The sequence below is a fragment of the Tauraco erythrolophus genome, chromosome 3, assembly GCF_009769465.1.
Source record: "Tauraco erythrolophus isolate bTauEry1 chromosome 3, bTauEry1.pri, whole genome shotgun sequence".
Taxonomy (NCBI): Eukaryota; Metazoa; Chordata; class Aves; order Musophagiformes; family Musophagidae; genus Tauraco; species Tauraco erythrolophus.
This window is the reverse complement of record NC_141467.1, coordinates 48750141-48774109: the sequence shown is the minus strand read 5'-3', so window position 1 is coordinate 48774109 and position 23969 is coordinate 48750141. Positions and strand designations below refer to the sequence as shown.

The 23969-nt window shown below is 38.4% G+C and overlaps 2 protein-coding genes across 3 annotated transcripts in view; one reads left to right on the top strand and one right to left on the bottom strand.

The window, feature by feature from the left end:
• The window catches only part of ARHGAP28 (Rho GTPase activating protein 28), a 72333-nt gene extending 69404 nt beyond the window's left edge, over positions 1–2929 (top strand). Inside the window, exons 13-15 of one of the 2 annotated variants that reach the window (XM_086609201.1) lie at positions 189–313; positions 966–1030; positions 2838–2929. In XM_086609201.1, coding sequence (XP_086465327.1) covers positions 189–313; positions 966–1030; positions 2838–2929 — 282 coding nt within the window. Of the gene's footprint in view, positions 1–158; positions 314–965; positions 1031–2837 lie in introns of both variants that reach the window. The other variant, XM_009981855.2, reaches the window with a different exon arrangement.
• Positions 2930–8437: 5508 nt separating this feature from the next.
• LAMA1 (laminin subunit alpha 1) overlaps positions 8438–23969 on the bottom strand; it is a 113657-nt gene continuing 98125 nt past the window's right edge. Inside the window, 15 exon segments of the mRNA XM_086609297.1 lie at positions 8438–8598; positions 10218–10440; positions 11543–11676; positions 12286–12439; positions 13477–13635; positions 15608–15797; positions 16876–16988; positions 18124–18286; positions 18761–18946; positions 19461–19612; positions 20305–20475; positions 20681–20795; positions 21959–22100; positions 22685–22829; positions 23607–23757. Of these exon segments, the coding sequence (XP_086465423.1) occupies positions 8438–8598; positions 10218–10440; positions 11543–11676; positions 12286–12439; positions 13477–13635; positions 15608–15797; positions 16876–16988; positions 18124–18286; positions 18761–18946; positions 19461–19612; positions 20305–20475; positions 20681–20795; positions 21959–22100; positions 22685–22829; positions 23607–23757 (2359 nt within the window).

Sequence of the window (23969 nt, the reverse complement as noted above, 5' to 3'; positions counted from 1 at the left end):
ATCTCTAAATTTGTGCTTGTATGACTGTAAATATGTTTTTTGAATAATTAAGTGAATCTGGATTTTTGCAAGCAATCTCAAAAGAGCTGCAGAACTGCTTCTGAATGGAACTACAGCAATACTTGCCTTAGACTTACTCTACCGAATATTGATTTTAGGGAGCTGTCACTTTTCCCCCATACCTGCAGTCTGACATACCCGAGGGGGTGATAAGAGTTTACGCTCCACTGCACTCAAAAGTGTCTATGGCAATTCAACTCAATAGCCAAACAAAAGCCAAAGACATCCTGGCTCGATTTCACTGTGAAAACAGGTGGGTAAACCAGAACATTTTATTTTTCCTCAACAATAGTATCAGAACCATTAATGAATAGATAGCCCCCTTTTCAAAGACTCATGTTACAAGAACTCTTTTTCTAATCTAAAATTGCTAATTTATGGTTATGTTGGTCAAAGAAATTTTAACCACTGATTTTATTCTTCATATTTCACTTAATAATTGGCTCCTATACAGAATCAATCTGCCCTTTGTTATGCCACTAGTAAAAAAATACATTTTATAGAGTTGCTGCATAGACAACCCAGAGGAATTGTCTTACATCTGCCGATAAAATGTTAATGTTTTTATTTCTGTGAGGTAGTAACTATTAACAGTTATGGGAAATAGTAGATTGTGTCTGAAAGTCTTTTCTGGAAAGTCTTCCCATGTTACCACATAATTCTGTTCTTTAAATAAATACTAAAAAATAAATAATATAATAGAAGGTTTAGTTAACTGTGACACAGCAATCTACTTCTGTAGCAGATTTGGTATTCTGCAGTGCTCTGTTTGGTAGAAGTCCTTGCTTTACATAAGTAAGTTCACAGGGGCAAAAATATCAATTTTTAGCTCAATGTAGATGGTGGTTGGTAAGGCAGTGGTCATAACAGGAAAGACAAACTGAAGGGTTTTTTTTCCATCCTAGCCACGGATCGTCACAGCACATGAGAGGCCAGATCCAAAGTTTACATGAAATTGGAGGAAATATAGGTATGTGTCACTTCTGAAAATTCAATTCTGAATGTCCTTAACCTCCTAAAACACCTCAGGGCAGTGCTGTTTTCACACAGCTGAGTCTCTCCCATCCTCCAGTCCACCTTCAGGAAAGGAGCCTGACCCAAAAGCTGTTGAAATCAATGTAACGATTCCTTCCAACTCCAGCGTGACTGGAGGGGCACTCCGCAGGAGACAGTAACTCGATGGCTGGATCTCATCAGGACTCCTTACAGTCTTGCCAAATTCATCTGACCTTTCACTTACCTCTCTCACTCTCATAATTGAGCATTTTTCCATGGTTAAGAGATCCTTAGTCTTTCTCTCGAGAGCACATTCCACCGCGCTGTCAAGCCTTTTCCCAAGACCTATTTCTTCCTCACTGTATTTAAGTGCTAACCTCCCCAAAGCAAAACACACAGCATTGAGAATTCAGCCCTTGTATATATGAGTGTACTATACTCGTCCTAATCCATGTGCTTTATTTAGATTGCAAATTCCTTGCAGTAGGGATTTTGTCTTCTTCCGTGTTTCATAAAGTGACATTTTTGTAATAACAACAACAGTGTCTTGCCACAAAGGTCAAAAATCAGATTTTAATTCGATTCTGCACAGTCCTGACTCTCTCCTTTCTCTATTCATACTGAAATTCTGGATGCTCTGTTGGAGTCTTTTGTCAACTGTCTGATTAGATTATTCCTTAATTCTTCTAGATTCAGCTCTAAACAGTTTCTATAAAGTTATTACAAAACATCATAGACTTGCAGAAGGAAAGTCTTTATTACTGAAAATATACTCATACAAAGCTAAATTTGGTTAGTGATTTGTTTTGCCTGGCTAAACACGATGACCAAGCGATGTTAAAACAGGAGATTCACACAGGCCTTGTGAAACAATCCCAAGTATTCCCACCACGCACTTTCAAAAATCTGGACATTTAATTTCATCTTAATTTAGTTTTTTTTTATAGTCTTAGATCTTTCAGGGAACATTAGTCCACTGATTATGCATTAATTCATTTGTATTGCTTTCATTAGAATAAAATCATTAGGACTCCATTGACTGTACAAAAATTTTACCGTAATCCTTTGTGCCACAGCAATGCAACCTCACCAGTTAAATGGCTTCATCACCCAGTGTAAATGCAATATAGTCCAACAAATCAACTTAAGAATTTATTGCCTTCTTACTCAATAAAGAGGCTCCAAATGCCTCTTTCTGTGGCAAAGGCAGCAGGAATTCCCCAACCACCCAACTCCTAGTCCCAGTCACCACCTAAAGAAACCCTCAAACAGCCAGACTTCAGAGGACTCTCTCTTTTTTTTAGGCAGCAAAACAGCAACTGCCAAAACCTTGATATAGTCCCTATATTTCTTTGCAAGATCCTAGCTGGATAGGAACGCATAGTTTACAGAGCTACTTTTCTAGCATTAAAAATAATGTAGACACGAAGTCACAGAGTTGTAATTCTAGCCCAGTAAATTCAAATAAATAAATAAAAACATACTGTGTGGCATTTACAGTAAAACCGTAATATTTATTTGCCATTTGAGTAAATGCCTTATCCCTAACTCAGTGTAATGCAGGGCATCTTGTCTGGAACTGAAAGTGATTTCGTGACTCTCACTGGCAAATTAACCAAAGCCCCTGTCTGTATCCAGGCAAGATGTTAGCTAGACACACCAAACTAGGCTCGCTGCGTACAAGCCGGAGACACACTCAAGGACATTTGAACATAGCTCTGTCCCATTTACTGATGTGCTCAAAACATCCTATGATTCATGGCTGTCGACTTCCGTTTCAGGTCAGCACTGTTTGGACCCAGATGCATACATGTTAGATGTTTACCGTGCAAATCCTCAGGCAGAATGGGTGATAAAGCCAAAAGCAAGCTGAAGCAGAAGGCTGTGGCGTACTGGACAAAAGCCAAACAGACAACAGCGACGCCTGTCATTTTAAGAAGCTCTTGGCAGAGACAAAACAAAATGGTAGCTACAGGATATCATTCCTTTCTACTGCACTGCCCAACTGAGGTTCACCACGTTCTACTTTTGGTATAAGCATTATCACTCCAGCTTCTGGACCATCTGAAAATATCACAGCAGTCATGCTTTCATGTGAGTTACACTTGTGTCAGTTGGCTCAGGAGTTGAGGAGCATGGACCAAGGTACGGTGCACAGAAAACAACCTGTCGCATACGGAGTTGCTTCTTTTCTGATCTGGTGTTAGAACATGAATTTTTGGAAAGAATCCAGTGGCATCTGTGGATACATGAAACACTACTGATCACGGCCTAACACAGAAGCATCACAGAGATATTCAAGAAGAGAAGGTTTCCGTCAAGTGTGGAAGAGAGGAGCTCAACTTGCAGCAGTGCCGAGACATAGCTGTGTGACAAAATCAAACCGTTCTGCTGAAAGTAAACCTGTACAGTGTGCATTACTGCAAATATTTATGTCTCTCAGTCACTCCTCCTGAGTACCTGATGCTGGGGGAGGGAGGAAGGCAGGAGGAAGAATTACTGTATAGGCAGCTATACTGCTTATGTATGTACCACTGTATATATTACTACCAGTCTTCCAAAATCATCTGTCTGGATCACATTACTGTGTACAATTGTTGCACCACAAACCATTTTCTCCTTCCTTCCCCTGTCATACACACAAGTTTCAGGAGACAAATGCGAGGTGAGAAGGCGCATATTCCGCTAGCTCCATCTTTTACTTGATACTCTCAGATTTAAGTCTATGTAATGCCACAATATGAGATGTGTGTTAATGGCATCACTTACAGCCATCACCTTTTTTGTTAAACATTATAATTTCTTAATTTGTAACCTACTACTTTTTTTTTCTTATTATTTTAGCTTTAATATCTAAGCAACTTTTATACTATTCAGTTGCATCAACGAGAGAGATCTTTGTCCGGATCTTGTATAATACAGCATGGAGAAGAAAAAGAGCTTCCAGTTAGCAGAGAGATTCAATACTCTTATTTAACATTTACACATCAGGGCCTTAAAACTGTAGCCAAACTAGGCCCAGTTGTGCTGGGGGTTTTACAAATACAGAGCAAACTGCAGCTCCTTTTACAGATGGCATGCAGTCTATGAAAACACACAGGCTGACAAGAGGACAGTGGGCAGCAACTGCACTGGGAATGCAGCCTAGCAAATGTAAGACAGTATGTGTAGTTTGTAGCCAGTCACAAGGGTGAGCACCGTTCTTCACCTAATCCTCTTGTTTTGGGCTACACTTCATAGAACTAAATGTTTGTTGAGTAGGGAAATTACAAGTCTGTGGAAAACAGCATGTATTTTTTTTTTTCATCTTTATCTTGTGCAAAAAATGAGAACTAATGCCTTCAACTGCACTCCTGACAATGTCTCTGTCACTGGATGACGATATTGCACAATGAATTCATCCATGATCTGAGCAGTGGGTTTTGCTCTCGATTCAGACACACAGGTGAGGCAGAAGCTGCTGCTCTGTTTACCAGGTAGCAATGTAAAAGTGTTCTGAACCAAGCCCTCCAGGCAACCATAAAGTACGCTGTCCTGCAGGGAAAGCCTGTAACTTGTGATGCTCTGCTGAAGCTGTGCAGTGAAGATTTGCACGTTCTAGAAACCCTGCTTCTGGTTCAAAGTTAATCGTGTTCTCCAGCAGTTAACTTTCATTGTTAGTGTTCAGTGAAAGAAATCAACATTGAGTCAGTAATTTTACCAGCAACAATAATGTCTACAGAGGGCAGATCCTGTCTTTCTTTCTTCCTTACCCTCCGGGGATGAATAATGATAAAATTTAGCAACATTATCCTTTCATTCTCTTTAAAACTGAATTTTTAATTTTATTATTTTTTCCTTAACACTAATGGACGCACAGTTGCAGCCAGGAAAACACCAGGACAGTTGTATTATAAAATACGCTGCTTATTTTGGCTACTATTTATTTTAAGCATATGAGAGAGAGTAGATCTGTGGTTTGGTCATTGGACTAAGCATAAATGTTTCGTCAAGTGGTTTGTTCCCGGTTCCCTTTAGTCCCCTCTATGGCAATAGACAACTCTTTCTACTATGCTGCTCTTTTCTTTTAGCTGTAAAACAGGACTAGTACTTTCCTCATAGAGGTAACATGAGAATTAGTTGAGTTAAATTCTGCTCTTAGGGGCAGTCAAACAATTCCCTGAGCAGAACAGGAGTTATAAACATCCATCTAGGAAGAACGAACTCAGCAAAGGCATTTTATGTGGAAAGTGCTTTGAATATGAAGAGCATCATATAAATGCTAAGCATCACTGTATTCATAGCCAAGAAAGAGCTTTTATGATTATACAGAAAGCCTGAACATTAACTAAAGAATTTGAAATGTCCTAGCAAATGAGAGAACTTCCTACAATACTTTCAGACAAAGACATTGACCTCCTCCGTCTTGCCCGCTCACTTCACTCTGTGTTCTCAATGGCTGTGCAAGGGAAAATGCAGAGCACCCATGTGTTAACACTGTAACTTGCTCAGCACGTTCTGGACCCTGAAACGAGGACTTCGTCAAAATGATATCTGAAATAGATCTCGCTGTATTCCATACAGGATACAAGGGATTTTTGGAAGACTTTCACCTTTTACCACTTTGCAACTTAGGAAAGCCAAATCTGATGTAACGGAACCCATCCTGTGAACACTTGTTTTATACTAAAATTGCCTATAACTTTAGAAGACATGCATATTGGCAGACGAACTAGATTCTGTGTACAGCATGGCCAAATACCTGCTGTGTCTGAAACAGAATGGCAAAATTCTTTTTTGATACAAATGGACCTAATGACCCATGTGTACTGTGGTTAATACTGTTACACATTAAGTTGTTTTGCGTTGTTGTGGTACAGTAACTTGATTTAATATGCAGCAGACAAACTGAATAATGTCTAAAACGTTTTTGAATATGAGGTCTCAACTTTAGGCCTTGTATTTCAAAATGCTGGTGGAGGCACCTGGCATTTTGTTCCTCCTAACGGCAGCTGAAGCCAAACCAAGTTATCACAAGATTGTCACCTAACAAAAAGTAACATATGTGGAAAACTATTCATAAAGAAGTGGTAGCAAGCAGGGAAAAACCTATTCAGCAAACTCCAAAGATGCTTCAAGCATTTATGCACTCCATGGTCCTACAAAGACAGCATTTTGCATATCAACAGAGAGAGAGAGAGAGAGAGAGAGAGGGAGGGAGGGAGGGAGAGAGAGAGGGAGGGAGGGAGCATTGCAAGAAGTAGGTATTGGAAACAGACTGGAATGCTCTAACCTCTTTATGCAGCTAATGTCATTAGAATGTGTGCAAATGTGTCAGTGTCTATGTATAATATTAACTACCTCACTCTGCATTTTCCAGGAAAAATGTTTTGGCTTAGAGGTTTAATATTCCAAAGCTTTCTATTATTAATTTTACCTCTCCACTAGTCTTTACTTTGATAAAATCTCCTTCTAAGGGGCAAGATTTGGAAATTACCAAAAAATATACATTGAAAGACATATTTCAGGATATGGATGAAATTTTATCCAAACCATGTTGCCTCAACTACTGCTTGTAATGTGAAACTTATGACATCAGACCTTGGGGTTAATAGGTAACAAATACAAACACGCTGTGTTTCGGGTTTTATTTTTCAATGGCTTTCCATTAATGTGTGTCTTCTCTGGAAAATAATATGATGCCACTAACCAAAGCAAAATGTCTGTACGTACGTTTTCCTTACACTCCTCATTTTGTTACATGTTTTGTTGAAGTAAGCCCACACGTTAAGTCTATTTGTACATCAGAATGTGTCCTTTGTATTGTATTCATGTCAAAAATAAACCCAATACCAACAAAGAAAGCTTTTCAAATCTAAATAAGTGGTTTCCAGATAGAAACAGGTGACAGAAACTGCAAAAAGCAGTGGTGAATCTGTCCTAAAAGCAACTCTGTTGTTATAGCACCTGAACAGCTACACAAAAGACCAGATACTGCCATCCTTGCTCAAGTGGAGTAGTTCTTTGCTCCAGGAGCTCTTCTCTTGGACTATCTCGATGCAGAGTACAAAATGACACTGCTTGCAATCCTACCTCATTGAAATCAATGACAAACTGCTTTGGGGTTGCATTTGAGCCAGTATTTTGTAAACTAGTATGAAATACATTAAGCAAAACTGACTTTAGAATGAATTGTAAAAACACCCAGTAAAAGCCAAACAAAATTATAAAGAGCAAACAAAAAATACTGGTAAAGTATTTAGTTTTAATTTATTTTAAATTTAGTTTAATTTAATTTAAATTTAGTTTTATTTTTTAGTCAAGGAAGTGACTTGTAAATAACTATGTTTATTATAGATGCATTTTCAAGCACAAGACATGTTTGTCACTGCTCAATGATCTGGCCAGTCGATGAATGGATGTTCTTACTTGAGTAAGATCAAGTGTGTGTCCCTCAAACAGGGCTCCACCGCAGTTACTGGAAGCCTCAATTTAGAAACAGTCAGGCACAGTAGGAAAATGTAAAGGCAGAACTGCTGACTGGCCTGTGAATTAGGAATCACAGGGCACCAAAGGTGCTTCCCTGTGTCCTGTATGAAATACTGTTTTCCCAAGAAAGACGCATTAGTTCTCGTTGCCAAAATATACAGTTGTTTCCAAGCCGGACCCAAATAATTTATTCACCAGCACAACATTTCATATGCATCTCTGGGCTGTGGAGTCACTGCTTGTCCTGCAGCTGATTACAGGAAAGCACAAACAGGAACATAAACCTCTGAGACAATGTGGCTATAATGGGGGTCACTAGCACTGGATATTAAGGCAGAAGGAAAAGGGATTGGAGCTACCATATAAAGTACAAATACGAAAATTCCATTCATTAGCTCTGAATCTGAGACTTTCAAAACTATGCCTTCAGTCTCCTGCTCCCTCTGCTGGAGTCTATGCACTGGTACTTTTCACTTAGCCTTCTGGCTCTTGTAACTGAAATGTACGGACAACTGAGCTACATGAAATAATGCACAGTTTATTGTGGTTTTACTATGTGGTTCAAAATTATTACCTTTTTATAAAATGACCATCGCACAATAAAATGAAATACTGTCAAGTAATCAAAACAAAACATACTGTAAACACTGATTAATAAAAATTCCCAAAAGAAAAATACTCAATTAATGCCATTAACATTGTAGTAGAGGTATTTGTTGTTTAAAATCTTTTAGTTAAAACGCAGACATAGAGCTTCTGACTAAAAAAAAATAAATGACCTGAGTTGGAAAACAACCAGAAAATCAAAGAGATGCAGGCTCTCACCAATTCTTCTTGTCATTACAAAATGAGAATGAAAAATAACAGATCAACAAAAACACTCTCTCTCAGCCCAGACAGGCTTTGCTGCAGTTCAGTGCTCAGCCCCAGGGCAGGAATGAGGAAAGACTCCACGCAGGTCAAAAGCTCTGCTGAAGTCAAACAATTCTGCCTGTTGGCCCTTGGTCAACACGAGGTTCCTCAAACAGCCATGGAATGAGCTCTTGCTCGTGAGGCAGTTTTGCTTCACATCAGCTGAAAAACAAACATAAAATATGTAGAATCTATTTCCAGTGAACTGAAACAATTCAAAGATCCAGATTATTACTCAGCTGCTTCCCCTCCCTCCCAAATGAGAGATAAAACCAACACCTGAAGAGCACCAGGTTCCATTTGTGTTTGGATGATCTGAGACATCCCACCACGGACAGTCACTGCTGCCTTCAAGAGTAAGCCATGCACTGGGATAACTTGTGCAGAGCTTGTAGAAACAATTTGTTCCAGGGAACAATAGGAGATAGGAGAGGGGAAAAGAGAAGAGAAAGCCACTCTACATAGGTGCCTTCCAAGTTAAAATTGAAACTGGCAGAATACGTAGCAACAGCTGAGCTGTACACAGTCATGGATTCCATTGTCAAACCAAAACATGAGGTTGGTAGAGAGTCCAACTCTTTTTTCCATACAACCCATGAAACAATTCATTCCACTTCTGCAGTACTCAACTAAACTGAAGAATATCACTCTTCTTTATGAACAATTAGTATCACATTATCTTACTAAAAAAAACGCCAAAGTTCACAAGATGCTGATAAGGCCTCTTTGGTATTTGAGGAAGACCAAATATTAATAAATATCTGGCAAAATGGCACTAATTCATTTTTCATAAAGCACCAAAACTTTGTCTAACAGAAGACTGTAACATTTCAAGCTATACCTCTAAAGCTTTCCAAATATTTAAAAGCTGAGTTTGCTCTTCAGACCTCAACACTGTTTTCAGACAAATGGAAATATCTCAACTGACAAACTGCAACAGCTGTTTCAGAGACAAATGTATACGGGCATTTTATGATATGTTTAAAAGCATAAGATATTCAAAACCATAGGAAGCCTACTCACTCTCAGTACGATGTGCTCGCTAAAAAGCATGCCTGCAAAATGGCCAAACTCATGATGTTTGAAATTCAGTCCTCTTAATGAATATATTGTCTTGGCTCAAATTATCAATTAATGAGTTGTACAACTTAATTGAAACATAATTCAATTATATACTTTTTGTGTTACTATCTTTTTATACTATACTACCTTTGTAGTTTGATTGACAGTTACTTCAGAAGGGAATTTGCAGAGAACAAGGGAAATATATGTTCATCCGCAGAAGCTTGACTTTTGCCTGCACAGCCCTTGACATGAAACATTAATAAAAATAAAGCAGAGAAGAGCACTATAGAAACCTTACTTAGACAAATGTGAAGGAAAACCTTAATATCAATTTGATTGCAAAAGAACCACATCTCAACATACACAGACAGAGATGCTGTGAAGCCTGAGACTGTGAAAGATAAACCATGTGGAGGAAATCCTTTCCAGAAACTAAGCAGCAGGTTTGTGTAGGACAGTGATACAAGTTTGATCTTGCCAATACACTCAACAGCTAAATGCAGTCCTCCACAAAGACAGTATACACAACTATGAATATGTTGTGATCTCAGCAACAATGTGGAAAATGGTAACTATGATTGATAACTCAATCATTAACTTCATGAATTAGAGAGAGCGAGGGAAGGGCAGGGAGGGAAGGGAGAGAGAGCATGTGTTAACAGTCATTCTTATGAGCGAGAGCAGGAGGGAGAGCAAAGAAATATTATTGTACCTACCAGGATAGCCTCCAACATAAATGGGATTGTTCGTGTCTGCAGATGTTGACTGGATGTAGGGATTATCAGTTTGCACCAAATTTCCATCAATTATCAGTGAAATGTGATGTTTGCTTTTGTTTGCCTGAAGCTTGTGCCATTTTCCATCGCACAAACTACTTGTGCCTCTTGGTTCATATGTGGCTGTTATTCTGCCAGCTCCATTATTGACATGGAATAAAACCTGTATAAACAGCCAGATGACAATTAAAATATAAAGTAAGGATACATGAACTAACTTGCCTAGATAAAAGCACAATCATGCTGGTGCAGAGATTTTCATTTTAACAAATGCTTGGTAATGATGCAAAACTAATGTTTACTTTGATGGACAGAGTGTGTCCTAATTGAAATATCTTTAAAATCTAAAAGACTAAGATCTATCCATGCAATGGTCCATTGGGTTAGCTTGGTATGTTTCTCTTGGTATTTCAATGTCTTGTTTACAAATACAGATCAAGTCATTTTCTCCCAGAAGCTGAGACTTCAGATCGGAAAGAAGATCTACTGTATCTAACTGAAGAGAAAGAGAATAGACTGAAAGCAATTGTCAATGCCAAGACACGAATTGGTTTATTTCATGTATTTATTTTTCAATGCAGCAGACACTTCCGCAAATCTGTGGTAAGGATTGATATGTAAATATTAACTGAGAAAGTATGTCCCAAAGACACAGTGATATTTAACTCTGTCTCTAGCTAGGAAGTTTTGAATAAAAAATGAGCTATTTCTGAGAAAAGGAAATACTTAAGAGCAATCAAGTACACATTTTTTATGCAGGACATGAGTGGAAAACTATGTATTGATTGTTAAAAGGTTTATGGAACATAATGGCCAGTAGAAGTAGAGAGTGAGTTAATTGCTCATGAATATTGAAGAAGAGATTACAAAACAGGGTGCTTTGTACAAGCAATAAGATGTTTATCAAGGACAAGTGTAGCTCTATGGCAGAAAGGTATTAAGCTACAAGAAAGGCATATATTTGGTCTAACATACAAGGCACGTAGTACGGAAGGTCATAGTGACTGCAGACTAACATAAATTACACTAATTGAAAGGGCAAAAAGTTCCAGTGACTTCTGCTAATCTGTCACATTTTATCATGTGATAATAATGAGAAACCTTGAGACTGAAAGTCTGTCCCATACTAGTTCTGTGGGGGTTTGGTTTGAACATTTTGCCTCAGCCCCACTTCACTGGTATCTATTTAGTGCTACCCAACAGTTCCAACCTCCCAGTTTTAAACAAGTCTCGTGAAATCATTGTGCCAGCACAGGGCAGCCTACCTTGCCATTTACAATCTCCAGTCCAATGGCATCAACCTTAGCACTGCTGACCCCGAGGAGAACGCCATGCACTGCTGTCGTACGAAACTCCAGTGTGATGTTCACATCAGATCGGACTTTGTAACCATCTCTGACTGAAAAGAAGTTATAAGCTTCTAATAGAAGACTTGTAACCCACAGCACAAAGTAGAATACATACATTGTCATTAAAAGGCCTAAAAAGCTCCTTAATTACTCTGCTGGGATACAACCTTGTGGAACCTCTGGAAAGTATGTTTTCCAGAGTCATAATTCACATTTTATACTGGAAAAGATAAATTCCCAGATAAAGTTTCTTTCATTAATTTATACTTAATACATTCTATCTCATTTGTAAGAAACAGTAAAGAGAACAAATGTAATCCTTCATGTTACTTCACAAGTCCCCTACGTCTTTTGTCTCCATACCCTTTTACAGACCTTAACTTAACATCATGAACATGGATATTCTTAGCTGAAGAAAGAGGTAGGTCATTTCTTTCCCAGGGCTAGAATCATTAGCTCTTTCATGTGTGGAAGATAGCCCTTTGCAGAACTGGACACTTTCAGACATACAGAGTAAATGGACTCAGTTAGAAATACACACGCTGGGCATGTACTCTTCATGTGAGAAGTCAGTTAATTACATACAGTTCCATTCCTCTCTAAAAAGAGTATGTTTTCCTTAATTCAGTAAAGAACTGCTTTCATTTAATGACACTTACCAAGAGCAGCAAAGCCACTCCCATCAAAGTAAGTACCATCCTGTGCTGTTATATAACATTTATTCACAGCAAAGATGGAGACAGGGCTCTCGTTGTCCAGTTGTTTCCCATTAATCGTCATGCTACCCATGCAGGCAGGAATACTGTGAGTCACCTAAGCATATTGAAATATAAAAGTTATTGTGTAATACCAACTGGTACAATGCTCTTTTAGTGATTCATTTTATGTTATTGTAAACAAAAAATTCTCTGAACAAAACACAGCAGGATCTAAAATGTTTACATAATTACATTTTTATTATTACATATACTTATATAAGGTTATAAATGTTCATAATGTCCTAGAGTCAAAATAAATATTCTATAGAAACAAAGTATACACTCTCTGTAAGGTACAGAAAGAATTGTATTTGCTTGAATGTGAGCAGGGATACACCCAACAGTTAAAGACATTCCAAACATGCTTTAGCAAATTAACAAGTAAATCAAGATTTTGTACGACATTTTGCAAGTACAGATCACCAAAGCTCTATCCAGCAAAAAGATTCATTAGAATTTCTCACTATTATTACTTTCAGCAATTACAGAGTCAAAGCATTAAAATATTTGTTAGCCTATTATCCAATTAAAAAGCATGGGGTGAAGAAAGTATGCCCAGGAATTAAGAAACACTGTTATCATCACCAGAATCCTCCCTGAGATAATGGGCTGCACGAGGAGGAAGGCGACAGAAACTTACTCTCTAAAAGCATGTGTAAAAAGTATGTTTTAATCTCAGATGGCTAAACTCAACCTTTCAGAGATATTTAAGGCACCAATTCCTATTTGAATATGATAGGACTGAGGCACCAAAATGTCTGAGTTTCTAGGTCATATTTTTATCTTATACTATGAAACACAGAAATTTATATTCTTTATCCATTTTTAACAGAGAGACTGATAGAAGAAAAAAATCTACTAAGGGCTATTAGTAAAACACAAGGCTACAAGCTCTAGCTAGAGTCGCTAAGCCATAGAAAGCTGGAAAGATGTATCTGGTAAAGGGTCATTACTTTCTTTGCTGTTTCTTTCCCTAAGTACTTCTTTTTTGCCTGTCAGAGACAGGATACTGAATTAGATAGGTTTGATGTAGTATATTCATTTTAGTACTGCAAAATGTCAGAGATACTCCATCACCCCAAACCTTCTTACATTCCCAAGATTCTTCGGCACGTAGTCTAAGGGGAGTCCTCCCACGTAGAGCTTCCCCTCCACATCCAAAGTGCTACCATCTCCCAGAGCACTGACTGCTACCAATTCCTGTCCGTCCACAATTATTATACCTTTTCTTTTAACATATTCTGTCTTTACCTAGAAAAAATGAGAGCATGCAAACATGAATCAGTAAGCTGAATCAGTTACCTAGTGATCATTTACCATAGAAGCAAGACCATTTTTTAGTGGTTAGATGGCTTTGACACACTGTACTGAGGCATACTCTTGAAATACATTGTGAAGCTGAGGCCATTTCAGAATGAAACTGAGCAGCCAACTGCTTCCTTGCCTCCACAAGGGCTCACAATGATTGCATGTTGTCCTGCATAAGTTTTGCAGTGTCTTAACAATCATTATTTAAAACCACTAGTTTATTGCCTTAGGATATGAGTACATCACTGAGTTTGAAGAGGGGAGGACTGTGCTGGTCTTCTGCAATTATGCTGCCCACCAGCTGAGCCACCTTAGCTCTCTCAAGTGCACACTCCTACGCTATAATTTTATGACGGGCAGTGCGGAATCTGCTATGACCAAAAAGCTTTCCAGTTCTATCCATCTTGTTCATTCATGCCCCTACACTTTCCTTGCACTAAAGCACTCACTCACATGCAGATGAGGGACTTTACTTGAAGTTAGCTAGCCTTTTACTCTTCCCTGGTTGCTTTTAGCCCCACTCGGAATTCTGACCAAGTTCAACATGAGGTCTCATGAACACTGGGGTTTGTAGCAGGACAAAGTGGTACAGCAGGGTGATATAAGCAGACGGCAGAGAAAGGAAAGAAGTGGTGCTTCCTTCGGCAGCAATGCATATTAGCTTAAATTGATTGCAGAGCTACTGTGATAATCACCTTCAGCTGTGAAGCGGTGTGCCACAGCCTTTATCTCTGAAAAAAGGTTCAAGCTCATGTTTTTATGTCCTGGGTAGTAAAGGTAGGTCAGGTCTCATATGGAATCTGTTCATCTTTTAAAAAGTGGATAGTGTAAGTATGAGTTTTATGTGAATATATTTAATTTTAAACATGCAGCTGGAATGTTCTTCCTTTCAGGGTAGGCAACAGAGCTTAACTGTGATATATCTCTGGCAGAAGTTCACATTTTCTTTATGTCAGTTTTACTGGTTTTTCTTTTGCTGATTATATATGAAGAGCAAGAATAACACTCTACTGGTTCCCAAGACACCTAGGAGAGGTGGCAGCTTTATGTCATCAATCACTTTGTTCCACAGAAGCCACTTCATGGAGTTAAGGCTTCACATATGGACAAGGGAAGGAGAGCTTAGCAGGATGAACATTGTCATCTCCTCACCTGCCTTAAGGAAAAGTAATATGGTCAGAGTTGCTTTTAAGACTCATGCAGACATCACAGTCATTTCTCACAAAGAAAGCCAGAGCCAGCAGCAGGTGGGCTGCTCAGAGGAACTGGGCCAATAGTGGCTGACACAGAGTCTTTGTGCAGAAGGCTCTGAACGTTACATGACACCTGAAAGCTGTAGCCATAATTTCTCTTCGAACTCTTCTTATGCCAAGTCCTCCCCCTCCAGCCTCCATTCATTCCAAACGACTACCTTTCTCATGTTGCATCAGCCAAGGAAAGGAAAGAGGTGCTTCCCTGCTAGCACTAGCTGCTATGACGTGCTCAGCTATCAAGGGATAAGTGGGAGAAAGGAGAAACCGTGCACCCACAAATCTCTCTCACCCTGTCACACACTCAGTTGCAGGTCTTTGGTGACATAGTGCATGGAAAGCTCTGTGGAAAATTCAGCATTTCTAGACCTCTCTGTTGGATTCTTCTCTGGTGAAGATAACCATTATTACATAGTTGGTGAACTATTTTAATTCTAAATAATCTGAGACACTTGACAGCAGTTGAATGCTGGAATTGATGCATAATTAGTGAGAATTTAAAAAGGAAATAATTATAATCAAATACAAGTTATCTGAATAGTTTCATGATCAGATTAAAACCTGTTTGCCTTTGCAAGACAGAAAGTGTACAGGAAAGGCAGGGAAAAACCATCCCAGTAAGTCCATGTAAGAGAAAATGGAGTACAAGATCGGTGACTACCTACCGTATGCCATTTTCCATCACTGATAATAGCAGGGTGAAAAGCTACTGCTTTTCCTTTGCCTAGATCAAATGAGAAATAGAGCTGTCCCCCATGAAGCTGTAGGGCTGCATAATCAACCTGGTTCTGGTGAGCCATGTAGTAAATCAGGCCACTGGAGGCAAAGGTTCTGAGATTCAGCTGGACAGAAAGTCTAGACAATAAAAATTCAGTGTTACCAAAAGATATTTCTTTTGCATCGATAAAAAGCTCTTCTGGAGGCAGAGAACAGCCTCAACCAATTTATTATTATGAAAGGAAATTTATTATTACGAAGGCCAGAAAAGTAGAATTTGCATTCATTCTAAGAAAGCATGGCCTGTAATGTATTTTGTAATAGAAATCAGTGCTGTACCTGTCAGAGACAGAAAAAGTGCCTGTCACAGAGCGAGCTGAGCTTTAAGAGGGACAGGCTTGCCTATTGCCCCAAGAAAGGAATGAATTCCAGGATAATGTGAAGGCATCCATTACTATCAGCCAGGCTTGCTGGGATATAATGGGCAGACTGAGAACAGAGAGAGGCTTAAAAGGTAGAATAGCTGATTGAGCCATTTATTATGGAGACACCAGGTTCAGACTACAGAGCATCAATCCTCTGCAATGTCCCCATGTTTGGCAGTTACAACAGAAGGGCTAGAAGAAAAAAAGGCTCTTTTCTCCACGCCTGCAGAGGCTTCCTGAGTTGAAAGAAGCATGCACAAGTAGCTTGCAGGCTGTGTTTTGGGGACCTTGTTGGGAGCCTCTCAAAACAAATAAGAGTGACAGAGAGGCTATCACAAATTCTCAGTAGAATGATTCTTCTCAGTAGACTCCACTCCTTCAGTGACCTGGGGAGTGAAGTAGACATGGAAAGTGCAATTGCAGAAAATCCAGAGGAGAGGGTGAGATGTTATCTGCATCAGTCAAAGGAGCAGGGAACAGCTGAGCTCTGTATATGGAAAACAGAAATCAAAATATTCACAGAAGCTACAGTGGGGCTTTTAAGTCTGAGGAGAAAAAATGCAGAACTCTGACCATGAGTAAAACTCATGACCACAAACCTGGGAAAGACACATTATTTACGCTGTGGTGGTCGTGATACCTTCTTCCACGAGGAATCCACAAAAACCTGAAGCGAGGGCCATGTTCAAAGCTGGCAATGCAGTGATCATTCATGAAAACCATCACTGCACTGCTTGTAGCTCAACACAAGATAACACACTGTGTGCATGTGTGATTTAGGATATACTCACTTCTTCCTGACAGTAGACTGATTGAAGAGCAGTGTCAAGTGGCTGCCTTTGGCAAGTCCAAACTGATGGGCACCTTGAACATGATGAGGTAGCTCATCTTTTGCACAAACTACCTGTTAATGAAAGGACTTCATTAAGAAGAGTAGTACCAGGTGTGGAACAGTGAGTGCTGAGAGGCAATGTGCCTACGTAGAACTTTGTAAGGAGCAAAACCAAGCCACATGATCACCACAAAGTATACAGCAACATCAACTAGCTAAACTTTGAATCATACTGAGCTATCTTTAGGCTCAAAAAGAAGTAGTTCTAAGGATTAAGCTATGTCTCATGGACAGCACTGGTCTTTTCTACTGAGAGATGTCTGTAATTTGAGAAGTATTCATTCACTATTTATCTTAATTGATAGCAAATAATATCAAATGATAACAAATGCTGAAAGACAGTACAATTTCAGCATGAAAATCTTATGGACTTGGTAGAAACATTTTCCCATTTAGTGAGGATGCACATTTTTGTTATGATCCAGGAGATGCAGAGCTGAGTAACAGAGTATGAGCCAAAGCTGTACTTTAGCTCTAAGAAGGACAGCTTATTTCTTTTTATAGCCCCAGTTGTACGAAATGTATAAAATCCTGCTTTCTGTTGCCACAGAAAAATGATTTCAGGATGCTTTGGAAACACTTCATTATAAAGATCTGCAGCTGCAGAAAGAGAGAAGTAATGCTGCCTTCTCTCTTGAGAGCAGGGACTGTGTGAGAGGAAACAGGTGCATGCAAGCTGCATTCAGACACTGGGTCTTTGGTATGGTTTGTGCCTTCTCTTTGACACAGAGCAGAGGCTGCATGTGTGTGAGCAGGAAAATGGGAATGCTGAATTGCACAGCTAATGCAGTTCTCAGCACAGAGCCACTTTGGCAGGAAGACACTAAAGATAACAGTTACTGTCAGGTCCTTCTGCTGGGGGATTATCACTCCCTTCTTTCTTTTCTTTTTTAGTGTTTCTGCCTGAACAATGATAAACCTAACTACATTTCCCTTCCAAAATGCCAGCAGGCTGCTACAAAGGTTTATATCACGTATTTTCTGTAAGAAATAATGATTTCAAATCCACATTCATTGAACCATTCCATACCATAGAAGCAGCAAATATACACAGTCCACACTTTGAAAATTCTCCACAAAGCTAAAATGTATCTTGCTGTTGAACACTTTCCTAGAAGAGGCAATAGAGTTTTGCTGTAATACATACTTTTTTTGTATCTGTGAGAGGCCTCAGGGGAACTGGTAAAGCCTGAAGTTCAGGCTGAAGCTCAGTGTCTTCTGGCTGGATGGCTGGTTTAGGCTTCTCTGACAAAAAGCAGCTGTCCATATCCACATGTTCATACTTCATGGAAGTGGTGAAATACAAAAGCCTGTGTTTTAAAAAAACTACATTTTAAGGGGTGAAATCTCAAATCCTTACATTTCCCAAGCACAAGGAGAGTATTTTACAGGGTCTTTCACTAGTAACAGAAGAAAGGGAAAAAGTGGCACACTGGGACAAAAAGATTGAGAAGTGCCAAATAATCTGTGCATAGAGCAATATTGATAGACAATATTATTGGAAAAACATTCTGTCTGTGAATGCAGATGAAACGAAACTATAGTAGAGAAAATTGCATTTTGTGCAATGTCTCTATACACATTAAAGACATTTTTGATGCTGTTTGGAAATGTAGCTGGTCAGATCCGCTTTCTGTCTGCTATAATACCCAGATTATCAGTATCATGCCTGCCTTATGTTAAAAAACAGGTAAATGAACAATGTCATAAAAGAGATTACAAACTGCAATTATTAATTACTATACACAGTTTTCTGAAACAGAGTAGTTACCCCTCTGACTTACTCCTTGTTAAAAATAAGATTGCTGATACAGCCATGAAAGGAGCCAGACATTTTTAGCCCTAAAATGCCCTCTCCTGCTGGAATGCCACCAGCATAGAATTTGGAAATATTCATGGGACTCATTTCTGCTGATGAACCAAGCCTCAATTCTGCAGGGTTACTTTCATCCACCTGTACAGTTATGATCCTGAAAAAGATAAAGTAAGGAAAACATTCAACTAGGGTCTTAGACTTTAATTTTCAAATCAAAAGCATTCTTTTCGAGCCTCAAAAACGTCCTGTTCTAAGAAATAAAGATTCCACCACTTTGATAATTCTTTCAATGTCTTAAAAATAGAAGACTTTTTTCTCTAGGCAATTTTTAACATGTACAGTTTTGTCAAATATCTTTCTACATTATTTTGATAATTATCTTTCCAAATTATTTTGATAGCTATATTTTTCCTAATACTCTCTTGTATACTTTACTCAAATGGCCCAAGCTGTCTAGAGTTTTTGAGAGCTTTTAACTACAACTTCACCAGTGGCTGTATGGTGTAAACAATTACCATGTAAATCAGAACACCTCCATTAACAGCAGAAAAACACAGCCCTGATTATTCCACCTAATGAGGTAGCAAAGGCAGTTCCTCAGGGAGCGCAGTGAACTGACAACAGCATACAATAATTAAACAGGTAGTACTGTTTGCAGTCACATGTACCTCTTATTCCGGATTAGGATGACAGAGTGTTCTTGTCCATCACTGTATGTTCCATTAACAGACTGAAGAATTACTTTTCTAGTACTTGCTCTATCTCCAGCATTAATATGCACTGCAAGATGACCATCAATCAGCATGATGGAAAAGAAGGGCTGTAGATTTAATCAGAAGATTAATTTTTAACTATGACTCAATTTCCTGTCATTCAGTGTTTAAATAGAACACACTTTGGAAAAATTTACCTTCAACTTTATTCTAAACAAACTTCTTAATGAAACTCGAAGACTAGTAGGCACAAATTGGTACCTCTCAGAGTGCAAAGTCTTCTAACAGAAAACATGAAAGCTGGGTATTTCTCTGGTCAAGATAACTCAAGTTAAAATGCAGGAGTTTTTTATACTACCACCACCTCACTCTTTTCCTTAGAAGAACGAAAAAAGAAGGGACAAGTATTCCTACTAAGACTTTGTCCTTGGATTCCAGGAGCTCTAAAACAGTCCACCAGATTTGAGATAGCTGTTCATCTCAAATCTTTCAACAACTACTTCTGACTAACAGAAGCGCAAAGTAATATTCTGTGTGCACTTCATGTACAGTTTTCCTCCTGTTGCAAAAACATTCTGGGTTCTAGTAACCGTAATAAGTCTCTGCTAACTGATCCTTCACCTCTCCTCTGCACAATGAATATCCTCTGTTCCCCACCTAGTCTCTGTATTTGGGCCTTCCTAAGTCAAATAATTTTTCTTTCTCATTCTTTGCATGTTACAGTCTTAAAAACCAGACTTGATATTACTAAAAAAAATGGCAAAAACCAAAACAAAACAGATTTGTTTTGAGTACTTGCCAAATGTGCTTGTCTACGTCTTCGCTTTTCCAGTCCCCTGCTGAGTCCAGCAAGGATGATGCCGCTGCTGTTCTTCGTAGCAAAAGTTGCCATCAGTTCCGATTCTGGGCCTAAGGACTTAGGTACCAACTCAATATATCCATTGTTCAAGATGCTCACGCTATGAATAGGCTATTTTATGAGGAAGATAAATAATTACTGACTTTGTCCCTACATAGCATCTAGTAAGAAAAAGAATAAATTTCAAGTATAGATTAGATTATCTTAGAAATTTTCAAGATAAACCCATTTCAACTCACTATATTTTTTCACAAACATTACTATTCATTGTTCAATAAGAATAAAGATCAGGTTACAAAATCTGGAAGTCTCCTACCTCCAATACACAGCCTTTTCTTACTCCATATGAATTTCTAAGCAAGTCAAAGGTTGAACGGGATATTTCCAGATTCTTGATGCATCCCACATACATTCTACTATTAAGACCTTTCCTGAAACACAAAACAAGGCTTTTTTTTCCCAACGAGTAGTACTGGAATCTCTTGGGAGAAAAGATTATGTTCTCTTTAATAATAAAAAGAGCGATCTGTTTTAAAGAATGCGGTCAGCCCAGTGTAAGTGAAAATAGGAGTAATTTGGGTTTTACTCTTAGTAGATATTAATTCTGATCTTAAAAAGAGTCAGATAACATCGTTCCTAGATGGAAACATACAAGGGTGTAGTGCTGGCTTGCCAGGCCAGACCATTTTCCAAAACTTTAAGGTGAATCTTTAAGCTGAAATGTAATGGCTTTTGTGTGACAGGTTAACTGTAGCTCTCTCTCTCTACTATCTAGCAATTCTTCTTCATTTCTTAAGTCTGGAGGATGCCTAATTTGGTCCCAGATTTAAGTTAGAGAAATCTAAGGCTGTCCTGCCATAATCCCTTACAGGCTGTTATGCCAGCTAAGATTAATAAGCCTGCACCTCTGCAATAACTGCACAGAGACCAATATTGTCCCAGAATTTACCTTATTGTCAAGAGCATGCAGACAGTTTAATTAGATTTTCTTTTGCCATGTTTATCCTTTCACAGTGAAGCCACTGGAAGAAATGTGACTTTACAAGTTCAGCAGGCATGTGCAATACAAAAAGCATAAATTAGAGACATGCTATAAAATATATAATTTTTATGGTTTTTGTTTCAAAATTGTTTCTCCTTTGTTCCGAGTTTCAAAACTGATTTACAAGATTTTTTTTTCTGAAGTAGAACTTTTATTCTGAAGCCAAGTTTTGCCCATAAATGCCAGCTGGAAAACACAAGGTTCACACAGGTAGAGATCAAAGGAGCATTGTTCCAGCCAGTAGTGCTGAATGCTTGCCGCAGTCTGACACAAAGAGCAGGGAGCTGCTGTGGTAGCTGCTGTCCTGGAAATCACCCATGGAGGAGAAGTTTGTCTCTGATCTAAGCCGTAGTGTCAGACCTATCAGTGAAAAGCACCTTATTCGAGTTTGAAGGCAAAGGACAGATAATTCTGTCGTACACAAGGCCATAAACAAGACTTCAGACTTTGCTGATTTTCACTAATTTCAGTCGAGATAGCAGAATTTTTTAAAGTCTTTCCCTCTACTAACAAAGGTCTTAGCGAAGGAGGAAAAGCAGGAGGACACTTTACCTCACAGTCCTTGATCTTGGCAGCCCACCAATGAAGATAGGGTCCTTATCAGAGCGGTTCAGGTCTGAGGCAACCCCTGGAGATTCTCCTTGCTTGGTTTCTTTATAATTAAGGTTATATGCATCCATGACTGCCAAAATTCCTGCAAAGAAAAGAGACTAAAGATCTGGAGAAGGACATGAATACACTTTCTTCCATTTTGGCAGTCTTGTCTCTAAAAAAAGAAAATGTATTCATTGACTCAAAATACATACAGAAAATCTTTAGAATGAGTAATTTATTGCACTTTCAGCTATTCCTTTCTGACAAAACCAAATCTGGGGAATTTTACAGGAAAAAAAAATATATGTTACAGTTATTAAAATGTATTATTTGTAATCCATTACTTCCCAAACTTAGGCCCAGAACACTGTTGTACTAGGTACTACTAAAATGCAGAACAGAAAACGTGATTCCTGATAAACAGACTTGGAAAAAAATCTTTCACTCTTTAAAGACTATGGATATATTTTTGTCCAGCAGCTTCTGCACTACTCACTCTTTGTAAGATGTGCCAAACCAAGTACAAGATTTACACTGCTGTCCTTCTAAAAGCGAAGTAACACAGGTGTGGCTGCTAAAGAAACTGCACTGAGAGTGACCAGATTTGATGGCAGTGATGTTCCCTGTGACTATCTTAGATATATCTATTTGTAAACGTGCAGCTTGTTTCAGTCTGTAGCCTACCTTGTTTCTTGTTCCGACTGAATGAAATTTTATACCATGTTCCATTGTTGTAACGATTTTCTGTTGTAAGAGCAAGAGGTCCTGAACCTAGATCAACAGTCAGTCTCACTTTGCCATCAACAAGTTCAAGGGACAAGAAATCTCTCTGGAAGAAAAAAAACAACCAACCAAACAAAAAAAACCAACCAAACAACAGATTAAATTCCTACAGATAAAATCTTCCAAACAGATGTATCCTTGGCAGATTTGGGCTACTGTGTCAAAAAGCTTTGGTAACTCTTGTACCTAGACTATTTATTAGGCCAAAGACACTTATTTTGTTATGTTTAGGAAAATTAAGTTACATATACCTCACAAGAATGCCATTTTGCTTTGTTTTGTTGTTATTCTTACTTAAATGCATCATCAGGCTTGATTACTCAGCAGAGGAAGATTTAAATAAAAAATGTCACATTTGCTTGCTTTTTTTTGGATGAAGTTGACAGTAATTTGATTTGGCTGTTAGCACAACGATCAAATACTACAATGTTCTCTCTGCAAGAAGCAAAGAGCTTCTTCACACAGTAAAAAAGATTTTCTGAATTGCATTAAAAGAGTCCCCTCTGCACTGTAAAACTTAAGTCCTGACTTCAGTTAAATAATAATTCATTTTAGTCTAGAATTGGAACCAATTACAGAGAATTCTCTTCATTGCTTAATTTTGCCCTTAGTATATGTGAATATTTGCTCTAAAGAGTTATGTCTAGGGTTCCTGTCTTTACTCCTTTAGCTTATGATGTCAATCACAGGTGATAATCTATACAAGGATAACAACTTGTTTTAATATATGTAAACTGAAAAATAACAAAGAAGAATGAAAAAAAACATCAAGTGATCTAAACATAAGTTTTTGACAGCTTAAGAATCTGATCAATTTTCTTACAGTGCCATTTGAAGCAAGATACAGAAGAAGCCCATTAGGTGAAAAGGTACTGAAAAATATTATTATTTGAGTCACTGTTGAGCGGAGTGCCTTCTCCACAACTGAGTATCCAGTGCCATCAAAATGGAATGAAGTGTCCTCATCCTGTGGGCTACAGAAGCAGAAAACAGAATTAAAAATGTTACCCTGAAGATCTGTGTTTTCCAGCCATTTTTTATATAAAATATGAGAAAAGTTAGATCAGTTGGTGCAGTCCCCAGGCAGTATGATTAGAAAGCGTGGATAGAGAATTGAATCTTGATGTTATTAATAACTGAAAGATTCCAGCCAAAGGCCACTTTCATTATAGAATCTTACAATACG